Source organism: Callithrix jacchus, chromosome 7, assembly GCF_049354715.1.
Source record: "Callithrix jacchus isolate 240 chromosome 7, calJac240_pri, whole genome shotgun sequence".
Taxonomy (NCBI): domain Eukaryota; kingdom Metazoa; phylum Chordata; class Mammalia; order Primates; family Cebidae; genus Callithrix; species Callithrix jacchus.
Window position 1 is genome coordinate 122,497,601 of NC_133508.1, and position 15,508 is coordinate 122,513,108.

At 39.4% G+C, this 15,508-nt stretch overlaps 1 protein-coding gene across 1 annotated transcript; it reads right to left on the reverse strand.

The window, feature by feature from the left end:
• Positions 1 to 7,089: 7,089 nt before the first annotated feature.
• Positions 7,090 to 15,343, reverse strand: BCL10 (BCL10 immune signaling adaptor). The gene is made up of 3 exons (XM_002751025.7): positions 15,221 to 15,343; positions 11,140 to 11,428; positions 7,090 to 8,795 (listed from the first exon to the last, which is right to left on the reverse strand). Exons 1-3 carry the CDS (start codon positions 15,275 to 15,277, stop codon positions 8,440 to 8,442), a joined length of 702 nt encoding a protein of 233 aa, XP_002751071.1. The 5' UTR covers positions 15,278 to 15,343; the 3' UTR covers positions 7,090 to 8,439.
• Positions 15,344 to 15,508: the final 165 nt, after the last annotated feature.

Genomic DNA, 15,508 nt, shown 5'->3' on the forward strand with positions numbered 1-15,508 from the left:
GCCAGGGAGCCCAGCCATACTTCCCGCATTCGATAGCATTTACTAAAGGCATAGAAAAGCTATAAATTTTGTCTTTTCACTGTCACTCCACTTTAGCCCTTGCCCAGAGAGGCTGGAATTTTTTCTGATCCACTGCATCTCATCTTTCAAATAAAAATTACTCTCAGTGTGTTTCCCTAGGTTGCCATGGAAGACCTCTAGGGGTGGTGGACTTCCCAAGCCAAGAACCAAATCCTTTTCCTGCTTGACCTCATTCAAATGCACTCTGAACAGCTTTGATAAAACTCCTCTTAGATCATAGCCCACCACTCGGGTTTGTCCAAACTCTGACTTCTCATTGTCAGCCTCCTTCCTTCTTTGCCTGCTTTGCTCCAGATGGCCCTTAAATGTTGGTGTTTCCTAACATATTGTACTATCTTTCAGAGATGCTTCTAACATTTTTTTTTTAATTTTAAATTTTTATTTTTTTGAGACAGGGTCTCACTCTGTAGCCCAGACTGGAGTGCAGTGGCGGCATCTCGGCTCACCGCAACCCCCACCTTCCAGGCTCTAGCGATTCTTGTGCCTTCGGAATAGCTGGGATTACAGGCGCCCGGCTAATTTTTATATTGTTCATAGTGACGGGGTTTCACCATGTTGGCCAGGCTGGGTTTCTAACATTTTAAAAGGGTGTTATAAAGTTGCAAGTCAGCCCATCCGTTTCCACCGCATTAACTACTTTATAATATGATTCCCAAATCTGGGTGTCCAACCCCAATCTTTCCATCAAACTCTAGACCCCACCACCATCTGAATCTTACATTTTCCATATGGACATCCTTCTGGGGCCTCAAACACCCACTTATTGGAACTGTAACCTGTCTTTTTATATAATTTTTCTCTGCATTTGTGTTCCTTCCTTTGATTAATGGTGTAACCATATGCCTAGTATTCAGAGAAACCAGAAATCTTTGACTCCTTCTGGTGAACTAAATGGGAATGATACCCAAATGAAGTTGGCATCAGTGTAAATATTTAGATTTCACTTAAGGATGGCTGCTCATTTAGATGATACTCACAGGCACACATAACTTGCCATTCCTCCCTGGAAGTAGGCCTCAGGGCAGAGATATATATTTATCTTGTTCACTCTCTCTTTCCTGTGGTACAATGTCTATGAGCTCCTTGAGAGGAGGAGCTGGACCATACTTTGCTCATTTTCAGGTTCCTAGTACCCAGCACAGTGCTTGTCACAGAGCAGATGGTTAATAAATATTTTTGCATTATAATAATTTATGATGGTGTATCTGCATGGGAAGGTACCTGCATGGGAAAATGATTCCCAAATTTTTCCATGCAGGTACCTATGTTGGCAGAGGAAATTGATGATCCCAAAGTGCAAAGTTTGGGAGTCCCGAAAACCATCCTCACTCCTGACACTAATTTCAGGTTTCGTAAACTTCATACTACTCTCAGGTTTGATAATTTACTAAAAGACTGACAGAACTTACTGCAAGCCATTATACCCATGGTTACAGCTTACTACAGCCAAAGAATACAGGTGGGGTAGGGGGGAGACCAGCCAAGGTGTAGAGTTCCACATTCAAAGCTTCCAGTTTTCCTCTCCTAGTGGAATTGTGAACAGTATGAACTTCTCCTGGCAAAGATACATGACAGTATGCATAGAATACTGCCATCTAGAGAAACTCACCTGAGCCTTGTTGTCCAGAGTTTTTATTGGAGCTTGGCCATATAGACAAAGTTAATTGCCCACATGGCTGACTTCGGTTTCCAGTTCCTCCAGAAGCTGAACTGATCATGGGCATACTATTTTTTTTTTTTTTAATACAAGATCTTGAAAATGTATGGAAATTTTGCATAGTTGTCTTTATAAAGCTCTTTTAATAGACAAAAATATTTAAACTTACTTATTACTGAGTAAAACATTGTGAGTGGCTTTTAAAATGGACTCATTGTTGAGTGCCTCGGAGATTGAGGTACTCAGTTTGAGCAACGTGAGTCCTTGTTATCAAACCACCAGTGGTCTCTGTGAGACTTGGTCCAAAGACCACTTCTTACTTGACCTTTCATCAAGATCGTTGCCTTCTTGAAACGCTTTTTTTCTCTGACCTTTTACTAGATCATATACTTTAGTTCTCTTTCTATTTCACAGGGCCCTTTCTGGTTTTCTCTGTATCACTTTTAGATGCAGAACCTCAGACTCAGTTCTGAGCCTTCCTTTCTTTTTGATCTACCCTCCATTTCAAGGCAAACTCACCAAGTTTCATGGTTTTAAATATTAGTTTATGCTAATAACTCCACATTTATATAACTGGTCCAGAAGTCTTCCGGAACACAAAACTCCTGTATGCAATTTCCTACTTCAGTGTCTCATAAGCTCCCCAAACTTAGCAGTTTTGCAGCAGATTGTCTACCAAGATAGCTGCCAACAATTCCTCATCTCATGTTTCCTAATGATTTGAGTCAGGTTATGAATCTTGGGCAAGAATATTATGAAAGTGGTGTTATGGTCTTCTCATTGCCTTCTATCAGAAGGCACATGATTTCAGTTTGTCCTGGCACTGATGATTTTATCTTTGATTTCTTGTGTAAGGTTGTATCTGCCAGGCTTCTCCACTGTAGTTACTTTTTTCCTCTTTTGTAAATAAGTATTTTTGTTGGGAGGTACTTAGAGACTATGTCAACATCACAGTCTCCTTCAAATTATTTATTTATTTGTTCATTTTGTTTGAGACAGAGTCTCCCTCTGTCACTCAGATGCAGTGCAGTATCACAATCTCAGCTCACTGCAACCTCTTACCTCCCAGGTTCAAATGATTCTCATGCCTCAGCTTCTTGAGTAGCTGAGATTACAGGCGCCTGCCACCACGCCTGGCTAATTTTTATATTTTCAGTACAGACAAGGTTTCCCCATATTGGCCAGGCTGATCTCAAACTCCTGGGCTCAAGTGATCTGCCCACCTCGGCCTCCCAAGTGCTGGGATTACAGGCATGAGCCACTGCGCCCGACCTGTTCATTAATTTCTATTAGCATTGACTCATGGTTTCTTATGCTATCAAATAAGTCATAATCCATTATTATTTATTTTGATGTAATCAGATTTGGCCAGTGGGAGCCCCTTCAAGCAGGCTGCTGTGTCCTTTGGACATGTTCTCTCCAGGATTCTTTGACCGCTTGCCTGCTTCCTGGAACAAGATGTTTCAGGCTATCTTATACTTTGCCTTGGAATTAGCCATTTCCAAGGAACTTTAATTCCTTTTAATGGAGAATGGTATTTAGAAGCCAAGGTCTGGGTGCTAAGTGAGCTCATTGTTAATAAGATGTTAAAGTTTCCAGGTTCTCTCACTCATTCATTCCTACCTCACTGCTTCTGACCTCAATGCTACTTCTGCCTGGCACTCTTCCTTCTAGGACTTTCCATTGCTGGCTCCTTTTTTATGAGTTAGGTCCCTGCTCAAAGCCTCACTTACTCTGAGAAGCCTTCAAGATAATACTATTAATGATCTTCCAAGTTCCTTTCTAACTCATGCCTTACTTTGTCACCATGGTAACTAGAACTATCTTGGTTTTCTTTATGTTTGGACTCGCTCCCATAATGAAAACATAAGTTGTATGAGAACACAGGGTTAAGAGTCAAACAGCCCTGGATTTTAATCCTAAAGAGCTGTGTGATTTTTAAATAATTGATTTTGAGTTTGTTTCTCACTGAAAAAAAAAAAAGTGACAATAAAACCTTTCTTGCAGGGTTTTAGAATTAAAAAACAAGATTATATGTATATTAACATTAAGCTCATTATTTGGCATCTAATAAGGCTGTGGATTCCAAATTTTGTTGCACACTGAAAAATCACCTGGAAATCTGATGCCTGGCTTCCACAACCAAACACTGTGATTTATTGGGTATGGGGTGAGCCTGGAGATTGGGATCTTTAAGTGCTCCCCAGTTGGTTCTAAATGGACAGCAACATTTGGTAACCATTGCAATAAAGAGCTATTTCTGGTAATTAAATAGTATGGCAAATTCAGTATGAAGAACATTTATAAAGATTTTAGCAGCAGCACTTACATTTTTTTGTATATTATCTGTGCTTAAATTCAGCTCTCCTTTCAGAAAGCTCTTATAAGATTACATTTAAAAAACTGTAGATTCGTTTGCTTTTTTCCAAACTCAACAGTGGACCTATTTACTCAGTGATACAATATGAGGCTACAGCATGAAACTTCCATCTCCTTTTTGCATTGCTCAAAAAGATGGTAGCTGGCTGGGCACGGTGGCTCACACCTATAATCCCAACACTTTGGGAGGCCGAGGCAGGTGGATCACAAAGTCAAGAGATCGAGACCATCCTGGTCAACAAGGTGAAACACGGTCTCTACTAAAAATACAAAAATTAGCTGGGCATGGTGGCACGTGCCTGTAGTCCCAGCTACTTGGGAGGCTGAGGCAGGAGAATTGCTTGAACCCAGGAGGCGGAGGTTGCAGTGAACCAAGATCGCGCCATTGCACTCCAGCCTGGGTAACAAGAGCGAAACTCCGCCTCAAAAAAAAAAAAAAAAAAGATGGTAGCTGTAAGACTTGACTTTGACTTCTGTCTCATACCATACATAAAAATTACTTTGGAATGCATCGTAGAGCTAAATGAGAAACTAAAACGATTTCCAGAAAAAAGCACAGAATTATCATCAGGATGCTGAGATGGCAAAAATTTCTTAAACAAGAGACAAAAATTGCTAGCCATGAGAAATAATTTGATACATTGGACTTAAAATAAAAAACTATGTATGAAAACAAAAAATTGTTATTATCCTAGCCTGTCCCTATTTTGCCAGTGTTTGACATTGCACAATGAGTGATATGCTGACCAAAGCTTCAAAAGTGAACTCTCGCTCCCCTGAAAGTAGTGAATTATCTCAATTGATTGTTCAGTCAGTTACAAATAGAACTCCTTGGTCTACTCTTTCTCCCCTTCCCACTAGTGAACTTGGCAAATCTTTAAAAATAAATAAATAAAGTGAACTCATCATGAAAAGACCTGGAAGAATTTTGATGCATATTGATGAGAGAAAGAAGCCAGTCTGAAAAAAGCTACATACTATGATTCCAACTATGTAACATTTTGGGAAAGATGAAACTACAGAGACAATAAAAAGATCAGTGGCCGCCAGGGTTGGGAGGGAGATGAGAGAGAGAAAGGTATGAATAAGTAGAGCACATGAGCTTTTTAACGCAGTGAAATTATTCTGCATGATACTGTAATGGCAGATACATGACATTATACATCTGTCAAAACCCACAGTATTGTATAACACAAAGAGAGAACCCTAATGTGAACAATGGAGTTTGGTTAATAATAGTATCAAGAGAGACTCATCATGCTGGGCATGGTGGCACATACCTGTAATCCCAGGACTCTAGGAGGCTGAATGAGGTGGGTGGATCACCTGAGGTCAGGAGTTCAAGATCATCCTGGCCAACATGGTGAAACCCTGCCTCCACTCAAAATACAAAAATTAGCCAGGTGTTGGGGCACACATCTGTAATCCCAGCTACTTAGGAGGCTGAGGCAGGAGAGTCACTTGAGGCAGGAGAATCGCTTGAACCAGGGAGGTGGAGGTTGCAGGAGCCAAGATTGTACCACTGCACTCCAGCCTGGGTGACAGAGCCAGATTCTATCTCAAAAAAGAAAAAAAAAAAAGATTGACTCATCAATTATAACAAATGTGCCACATCAGTGCAAGAAAATGTAGGAAACTGAGGAAGAAGGGGGTATTTGGAAACACTCTATTTTCTGCTTTTTTATAAACCTACAACTGCTCCAAAAATATAGTATTAAAAATATATACATACATATAAAAGTGAGCGAAGGTGTTTTTGTATTGTAACAATACGGTGGTATCCCTGATAACTTTTTCACTGTTGCATTAATGAATTCACAAACTGCATCCTGTCAGTCCTCCTAACTTACCCACTTTGGCAATGGCTAGTTTTCAGGGCCAAAGGGAAAAAAATGACTTTGTAGAACTCAAAACCCCACAAAACTAGCTTTATACAAACCCTACTTTTATTGTCTATATAGTTAGAAAACACTGTTAAAACTAATCTATATATAGGTGTTACTATATATCTAAATTATAATCTTTGATTCAATTTTTAAAAAGAAGTGGACTTTTCAAGACCGCTTCTGCTTTTTTTAAAGCACCTTCCTTAAATGTAACCTATTTTCTTTCTAATACCACTATTTTTGCTATGCATTGGAGCTAAAACATTTCTCTATAATCCTTAGAAAATGTTTATACTAGGCTCACGCATATAATCCCAGCACTTTGGGAGGCCGAGGCGGGTGGATCACAAGGCCAAGCGATCAAGGCCATCCTGGTCAACGTGGTGAAACCCCTCTCTACTAAAAATACAAAAAATTAGCTGGGCATGGTGGTGAGCGCCTGTAGTCCCAGCTACTCGGGAGGCTGAGGCAGGAGAACTGCTTGAACCCAGGAGGCGGAAGCTGCGGTGAGCCGAGATCATGCCATTGCACTCCAGCCTGGGTAACAAGAGCGAAACTCCATCTCAAAAAAAAAAAAAAAAAAAAGAAAATGTTTATACTAAAAAAAATCCAATCTTTAAAATGTTTAAAGCTGCCGGGTGCAGTGGCTCATGCCTATAATCCTAGCACTCTGGGAGGCTCAAGAGGGCAGATCATCTGAGGTCAGAAGTTTGAGACCAGCTTGACCCATATGGAGAAACCCCTTCTCTACTAAAAATGCAAAATTAGCTGGGCGTGGTGGTGCATGCCTGTAATCCCAGCTACTCTGGAGGCTGAGGCAGAATTGCTTGAACCTGGGAGGCAGAGGGTGTGGTGAGCCAAGATCACGTCATTGCACTCCAGCCTGGACAATAAGAACAAAACTCCGTCTCAAAAAAAAAATGTTTAAAGCCAATATACCAATCTTCCTCATGACTGATAAATTCATCAGTCCATCCAGAAATGCAACTCAATCTCATAACCAGAAGTAATGTTTTCTATAGATATTGGTACATATATAAAAAAAAGTTTTACATATTTCCTATTGAAAATTTTAAAACTATAAAGTAGCACTACTTAAAAAAAATTTATTGTTAATAGCAAAATTTCCATTTCTATGCTTTTGCAATTAATAATAGAAATACATAGGAGACAGATGTCAGGAAACAGGTAAAATTGTAATTTAAATAACAATGGGAGCGTAAGATTTACAAATGTGTAAAATTAGTTAATTTTGTCATACAACAAAAAGACAAATCTGGCCAATGGCCCACTTACTCAAATAGCATTAAAAACAGAATTGTCACACACACACGAAAAATAATTTCTTTTAGTTATTTCAACTGTACAGTGGACCTCATTAAAAGTACAGAGAAAACATTTTTTAAAAATCTCATCAGGCTGGGCAAGGTGGCTTATGCCTGTAATCCCAGCACTTTGGGAGGCTGAGCTGGATTGCTTCAGTCCAGGAGATCGAGACCAGCCTAGCCAACATAGCAAAACCCTGTCTCTATTAAAAAATACAAAAATTAGCTGGGCATGGTGGCATGCACTTGTAGTCCCAGCTATATTACTTGAGAGGCTAAGGTGGAAGGATCACATGAGCATGGGAGGCAGAGGTTGCAGTAAGCCCTGATCGTGCCATTGCACTCCAACCTGGGCAACAGAACAAAACCCTGTCTCAAAAAAAGAGAGTGAAAAAAAACCCTCATCAAATTACATCTAGTAACTAAGGTTTAGGCCAAGATATTTTTCTTTAGGAATGAAAATAATTAAGCCAAGAATGTGAAAATCCTAACAAAGTAGGATCATTAGTAAGGTTAATTAGAAATGAATTTTGGCAAACTGAGATCTTAGGTGGCTCACACTCCATCAAGTGTTCCTCCAGTATCAGTAGGCAGCTGTTTAAGAGCCTATGATAATGGAGTGTGAAAGAGATTAAAAAATTTTTTTTTCTATATTGGTAGTTTTCTAATCAGTGATTGGTTTTATTACTGAACAGGAACAGCTTAATGCTGAAAATTTTCTGCTTAATGGCTAGCAAAGACTGTTAGACTGAACATTTCTAGCACAAATGTACTGAGAAAAAAACGTTATTCCCAGTGTAAGAGTCTATTCTCAGAGATATAGTCCCTATTAAAATTAGTCTGAAAATATAAAATATTTAAAAAATACTGAAAGACTTTAAAAAAAGAACAAAAAGAAATTACTAAAAAGTACATGATCAACATGATTTATAGTTAGCTATCCTAAAAGTATGCTTTTTTATTCTAAAAATTCTATTTACAAGGTATGCTTACATTGCATTTTAAAAGACATGTATCAAATGTAAACAAATCATTATAGCAGTATTACAAGAAGATTCATATTCTTTAAAACATTTTTTGTCATTATTAAAAACTAAAAGGAAATAAAGTGTCATTGTCGTGAAACAGTACGTGATCTTAAGGGAAGAAACATCTCACTAGAGTTTCCACAAGTTCCTTCTTCTTCTAGCTGCAGGTCTGGTGGCAAAGGAGGAGCCCCTGGATCCCCAGGTCTAGGAAGTGTAGTTGAAGAGAAGATGGTATGTTCAGTCCTGCCTACTTCTAGTACAGGCAAATTCAGAGAAGAATTAGTAGAAAAAAAGGGCGTTGTGCTGGATTCTCCTTCTGGATGGTACATGACAGTAGATGCCCTCAGTTTTTCAGAGAAATTACTCTCATCTGAATTTGATCTGGAGAGGTTGTTCGTGGCTCCATCTGGAAAAGGTTCACAGCTGCTACATTTCAGTCCTACAATACAATTATTCAGATGTAAATGAAAAAGTAACTAAAAAACAAATATGGAGTCGGTGTCCATCTTGTAACTTGTTAAAGATTACAAGCTAGTTACCACACAATCAAAAGTTAAATAGCAACTTATATATTCTGTCATAACCTATTTCAAATCTAATTTGCTTTTCTCAACAACCATGAAGTATACTATTATTCACATTTTCTAGATAAGAAAATAGTTTCACGGAAGTTAAGCAACATGCTATAATTCTCATTTAAGTTATACTATATGTATAAACTTAACCACTGAAGGATCTGGAAAAAGTAAAGAAGCTCCTAAAATTTTTTTCTAAAATAAGAAATAGCTTTTATAACTAATAAATATTCTTTAGTATTCTGGTACAAAAAATATTAGCCAATGAAACCAAAATGTAAACAGGGCAGATGCTAAAATTCCATCTGTTGATCAATGGCAATAACTAATTATTGAATAATAGAATGCCAGAACTAAAAGGAATTTGAGAGGTCACCTAGGATAGTCTCTTATTATTAAAGATGAGGGGGGAAAAAAGGCACAGGACAGTTAAGTCGTGCCCAACATTCCAGAGCTACTTTGTGGGAAAATGAGAACTACAATTAAATAAATAATGCCTGTTTCTCAACCCCATAGTTCACTCAAATGACAGTGGTTATTCACATCAGCTATGGTATGAATGTACCCACTAAAAGCTCACATGTTGGAAACTTGGTCGCCATTACAACAGTGTTAGGAGCTGAGGTCTTTGGGAGGCAACAGGGTCATGAGGACTCTGCCCTGGACTAACGCCATTATCATGGGAATGGGTTAGTTATTTTGGAAGTTTGACTCCCTTTTCTTCCCTTTCACACTCTTGCCCTCCTGCGCCCTTACATCTTCTGTCCTTGAACTACGGATGACCCATTGCCAGATGGTGGCGCCATGGTCTTGGACTTAACCAGCCTCCAGAACTCTAAGAAATGAATAAATTTCTTTTCTTTATAAGTTACCCTGTCTCAGGTACTGCTACAGCAGAAAACAACTTAGATCCATCAAAGAATTTTATCATATCCAAAGGGTATAGCTAACTATCATCCAGATGATTGAAAGAATAAATTCAAATACAATTTACCCTTCTTAGCAAATATTCAACCTACAGGAACAGAAACCCTGAGTTGACAATTTTTAGGTAAAACCTGCATAAAGTACATTTATACATCACTTTTTCCACTAGTTTTTCAATCTCACAATACAGTTAGCATGTCTATCCCATGCTATAGAAACTACTTTCTTAGCTATGACTCAAAGGGAAAACTTGGAATGTGTCCGAGCAAGGACTTAAAGAAGACGAGTTCCTTAAGGGCAGAGCCCTAAATTATTCATTTCTGTATCCCTAATGCCTAGAACAGCTGTAGAACATCACATGCACATTTATGTGCTCTGGAGAGAGACAGACAGAAACAGAGGCGGTAGGGGGTTGGGGATTTAAACTGTGCAGGCAATTCTACACAACATTCCAGTCAGTGAGTGTACATTCTGGAGTGAGGGTAAAATGGGACAGGTGAATTTGCTATTTCTTTCATCTGTTTCCATGCTTTCACATCTTGCCAGACTAGTATTTAAAGTCATGAATCTTTTATGCAACCTGATTCTTATAAACATATGCCGATTATTTCATCTTGTGATCAACTGGTGGGAGAAAAACTAGCAGAGTTAGACTTTTAAAATACTTTGCCAAAATATTGTTCTTTATGTGTTATGTACAGTATTTTCAGAGGTTACTCTGGAATAGATTAATTTTACGTTCTGTTGACTTTAGAAACAAACGCTTACGTATACAGGGATTTCATAATAGTTTTCTATAAATGGTATTAAATAAATATAAATACAGGATGTTGAGTGATATTCCACTTTTCAATGTAATGTCATATAAGGGAAAATAAATACAAATTGAATATAATTTTGAAGTTTAAACTTTTTGAAAGCAAAATGATCATTTCTGGTTTGTTTTGCTTTTTCTGAGATAGGGTCTTGCTCTGTTGCCTAGACTGGAACACAGTAGCACAGTCATGGCTCACTGCAGCCTCAGTGTCCCAGGCTCAAGGGCTTCTCCCATCTCAGCCTCCTGAGTAGCTGGAAACACAGGTATGCACCACCATGCCTGGCTAATTTTTAAATTTTTTGTAGAGACAAAGTCTCGCTATGTTGCCCATGCCAGTCTCAAACTCCTGACCTCAAGCAATCTTCTTGCCTCAGCCTCCTAAAGTGCAGATACCTGGCCTGCTTTGCATTTTTTAAAAGCATCATTATATTTAAATTAACTCTTAGATACCTAAGATATCTTACCTTTCAGATGTTCTAGTTTTAGATTTCTAAGTTTCAGCACTTCATCTGTAATCTTCTGTATCAGGAAGTTCTGTGTTTTTTCTCGCCGAATAGATTCAACAAGGGTGTCTAGACCTTTTGGGTTTTCCTGTAGGTAGTCTAACAATTTTCCAGCCCGTTTTCTACTTGATGTTCGACAAGAAATTTCTTCAGTGTCTTCTCTACTGAGTATTTTTTTTGCACGCAGATGATCAAAATGTCTCTCGGCTATGATTTTCTCACACAGGTATACACGTAAATTTTCTAAGGCCTAAAAGACACAAAATATGGTTCAATGTTGTTCTGTAACATCTAAGAAAATCACATAGGTGTGCATTAGCTGGGAATCTTAACTGGTGTGAGAGAAAATTCTAAAGTGAGGAGGCTCAGGCCTTGTAAAATGCGTGCTAAATAAAATGAAAATCCAAATAGACACAAGTAGGTCCTAGACATTCCTCACTGCTCTTATCTCACCTTCAAACCTAAAACCCAAGAGCAGGCTGTTGTGAGGAGGGACCAGCTGAATCTTGAGGGCCTGGGTCCTCGGAAACAGGGAGGTCTGTGGAGGGCCATCTTTGGAGGTAAAGATGAGGGCAAAGACTACTGTACATTTTACTTATCAGTTAGCAAGGAATCCAGAATTAGGACCAATAACTTAGTCCTAATAACTTAGGACCAATAACTTAGAAGTGAGAGGCTTCACAGTCTGTAACTTTCTCATGTTTGTCATTAATTACTCTATTTCCTTAGAGTAAAACTGTTAAAAACAAAAACAAATCCCTAAATGGAAAGGGCCCATAACGTATCTGTCTTTGGGGTCAGCTGGAAAGACTACACTCTAACTCAGTGAATCAGTCTTGGAGGAACGGAGATGGAAAGATGTGTGGGGAGAGAAACCTAAAGGAATAGTGACTGTTGGAAAAAATGGAAGAAATAAAGAAAAAGGACACCAAAAAAGCAAACCTAGACTTGAGAAGTACCTGACAGCTTGATTAGTAGAAAATCCACGTTGATCTCAATAAATGGCATTAATAATTTGATACCAATGATTATACTTTAATTCCTCTATTTACTAGACACAGGATCTTGGGCAAGTAATTAACTTTTCTGTACTTGTTTCTTCAGCTGACTGTTATATGAGGAATGAATAAATTAATATATGCAAAGTGCTTAAAAAAGTGCTTGGTACAGAGTAAGGGATCAATATATGCTAGTGATGATGACAAAGGTAATGGAAGGTCTTAGAAATATCCTAGAATATGATGGCGGGAAAGTAGGCTAGGTGATCGGTTCCTGTGTGAATAAACACTTTCTTTTTTTTTTTTTTACCCTATTTTCAAGCTAACACTTCACTTTTAAACATCCTCTTCCCCATTTCTCACGTCCAGTCCATCACCATGTCCTATCTTATCTATTTCAAAAATGCATCTGGAATTCTCCTGGCTCATCCATCTCCACTGCCTTCACCCTGATCCAAATCACCATCATCTTTCATCCACATAGATTCCAGGAGCCTGCTCAATGGTTTCCCTGCTCTTATTCTTGCTCTCCTCAGTCCATGAAACAGGCAGAGGGAATTTAAAAAATACAATTCTTCAACGAGTCCCTACTATACTTTGGGGAAAAGAAACCCAAACACTTTACTAAAAAGCTCTTCATGAAAATGGCTCTAGCCCACCTTCCTAACTGCATTTCAGATTATCCTCTCTGCCTTCCTCCGATTTCTCCAAGTCACCAAGGTCTTGATTGTTTTAGGTCCTTGGCAAATTCTATGCTGCCTAGAACGCTCTTCCCTCAGTTCTGTCAAATTCTTCAGGAATCAGTTTAAATGTGACCTCTCCTGACCATCCTATCTCAAGTCGATTTCCCCTATTACTGTCTTGGCACTGTTTGATTCCCTCATAATAACCGCCATAATGAAAACAAATAAATCTATTTTGTTTTCATTTATATAATGAAAACAAATAAATGTAAAAATACATTTATTTGTTTTCAACTCTAACATCTCTGTTTGAAGCAGGCAGCAAAGAGGTATGTTTTAAGCAACACTGTCTATCCTGTACTTAACCCAGAGCACCAAGTAGATAATGCTTCAGATGAATGCAAAACTCACTGCACTTATTTTTGGGATTTAAAATGATCCCCCTCAAGAAACTGAACTCTTTTCAAGTTAGGATTGTCTTAGTTTTTAATTTTTTAAATTGTAGAACCAACCACAGTATCAGCCTCACAGTAGCATGTAATCCATATTTATTAAATTGGACTAAATCCAACCAACACGATGAGGCAAATAACCAGACAGCAAGAGACACTAAAGAAGTGAGCGGTCCCAAGACGAAGAGTGGTAGCACACCATTCATCGAGACAGACAATACAGCAGCAACAGCAAGCAACTGAGGGGGAAGGATGATAAAACGTTCAATTTTTGTCAAGGTGAGCAATCTGTAGGATATAAAAGTAGATTTCCAGTAGACATTTGGAAATAAGGACCAAGAGTAGAGAGAGAGGTCCAAATATTTTGATGATAATTTTAAAACTTTCTAAGATCAGAAAACATTTTGAAAATATCATGAAAAAAATCTCTAAGAAGAAAGCATGCACATAGTTTTTTTCATAGACCTTTTGAAATCCATCCATCATTTCAAGGTTATGCAATTCTGATATAAGCATAAAATGAAATCCTGAAGATGGATAACATCAATGAACTGACAGAAAAACAAAGACCTGGAAGCCAGTCTTTACAACTGTATTTGTATACAGGTCTTATTTCCTTCCACTTGTAATTTCTCAGTTCCTGTTTTATTAGCTGTAAAATGTGAATGGCAATTATCTTCTTTAGAGGTTGTTGTGAAGGTTAAGTGGGAACATTGTAAACTGTGACACAGAATGTGGAACATAGGAGGCCTAGCTCCTGGAAGTTCAAGGTTTTACTGGTACTCACTATGAATAAGCCAACATTTATTCTACAGTAGTTTATTTATATGCCATTCTTATCTCAACTAGAATATAAAGCAGGAAACTGATCTTCATTTTTTGTATCCTTCCAGACCCAAGGTCAGTGCTTTCCATATAGTAAGTGCTCCATAAATCTCTGTTGAATGAGGAAACTAAGCACAAGTCCCAGTCATATCCAGTTTCCTTCTGCTGGTGAGTCACACCAATTGTGAGTACAGTGTAATAAACCTTACAGGGAAGAGGAAGGGATTTGAAGTGGATGAACATTTAAAAAGTTGCCATCCTGTCCAGTTCACCAAAATGACTGTGTAAAAGTACCGCAATGCTCAATAAGAACACGTTTCATGTTCAGTTTGTTTTTAATTTGAATTTATATAAAGTGTTTTAGTGAAACTCATATAGGTCTCATCTGGCAAAACAAGTAACTAAACACAAAAGAATGTCATATCTCAACAAAGCCATGCGATACAAATCAATATGAAGGTTTATGTAGTTCTGCACCATCCGAGAAGAGCATAATTTAGCTACTGAATATTTTCGACGTTTACCTGTAGGATAATTCTCAGCTACGTGTATTCACTCCCCCAACCCCAATTTAAATATGTGGGTGTCTGCTAACTAGGGGAATTCCGGGTTGTGCTTTCAGCTGTTGAGCTTCCTCCAGCCCCCTATGCAAAAGAGCTTCACATTTTTGGTCCACTGCTCGGGATCCTTCATCTGGTACAACCTTTGCTCTAGGCTGATATAGTAGCCTAGGCGGCCAGACTCAAGGATGAATCTGAGCCGCCAGTCCCTAAAGAAGCATCTCCAAGAACGCAGTGGGGGAAAAGCATGCGGGGATGGGAGAGGAGTGGGCAAGAAGCAAAGCTCCGCTGGGCAAGGTTCCCAAAGCCCAAGCTCTGCGTTTATCGACGTAAAACCTAGATTAACAGGTCACTGCTACCCAGGTCCCTCGGATGCAGGGCTCGCCGCATTCCTCCCGTGCTGGGACCTTCCGCTCCTCCGACCTGGAGGATCCTCCTTGTCCTCGGACTCCAGGTTTCCGCTTCCCTCGCCCGCTGGACTGCAGCCCGCCCCCTCCTGCCCTGGGCAGAATGTCGCTACTCACGTCCTTCTTCACTTCAGTGAGGTCCTCCTCGGTAAGGGACGGCGCGGTGGGCTCCATGGTGGAGGCTGGAGATGGCGCTTCTTCCGGGTCTAGGAGCTCGCGCTCCGCCGCCCCGCCCTGACTGAGAGCTTCGGCCTCCGGGTAATGGGAGAGAAGGCGAGGAGGCGGAGCGGATAGGGAGAAAGACTGCCGCCCCTTCGGGAACAGAGCTGGGGGTCAAACCGTAGCGCTTCCGGCCCCGCCCCTGGGGTCGACGGCGTCGCAAATCTAGACGTCGCGACGCGGAGC

What these genes read in the sequence shown, in the direction of transcription:
- BCL10 (XM_002751025.7), bottom strand. Translation starts at nt 15,277, where the DNA reads ATGGAGCCCACCGCGCCGTCCCTTACCGAGGAGGACCTCACTGAAGTG. An exon ending in TCACTGAAGTGAAGAAGGAC is followed by an intron (nt 11,429 to 15,220) that starts GTGAGTAGCGAC and finishes TGTGTCTTTTAG; the next exon opens with GCCTTAGAAAATTTACGTGT. An exon ending in AAAACTAGAACATCTGAAAG is followed by an intron (nt 8,796 to 11,139) that starts GTAAGATATCTT and finishes ATTGTATTGTAG; the next exon opens with GACTGAAATGTAGCAGCTGT.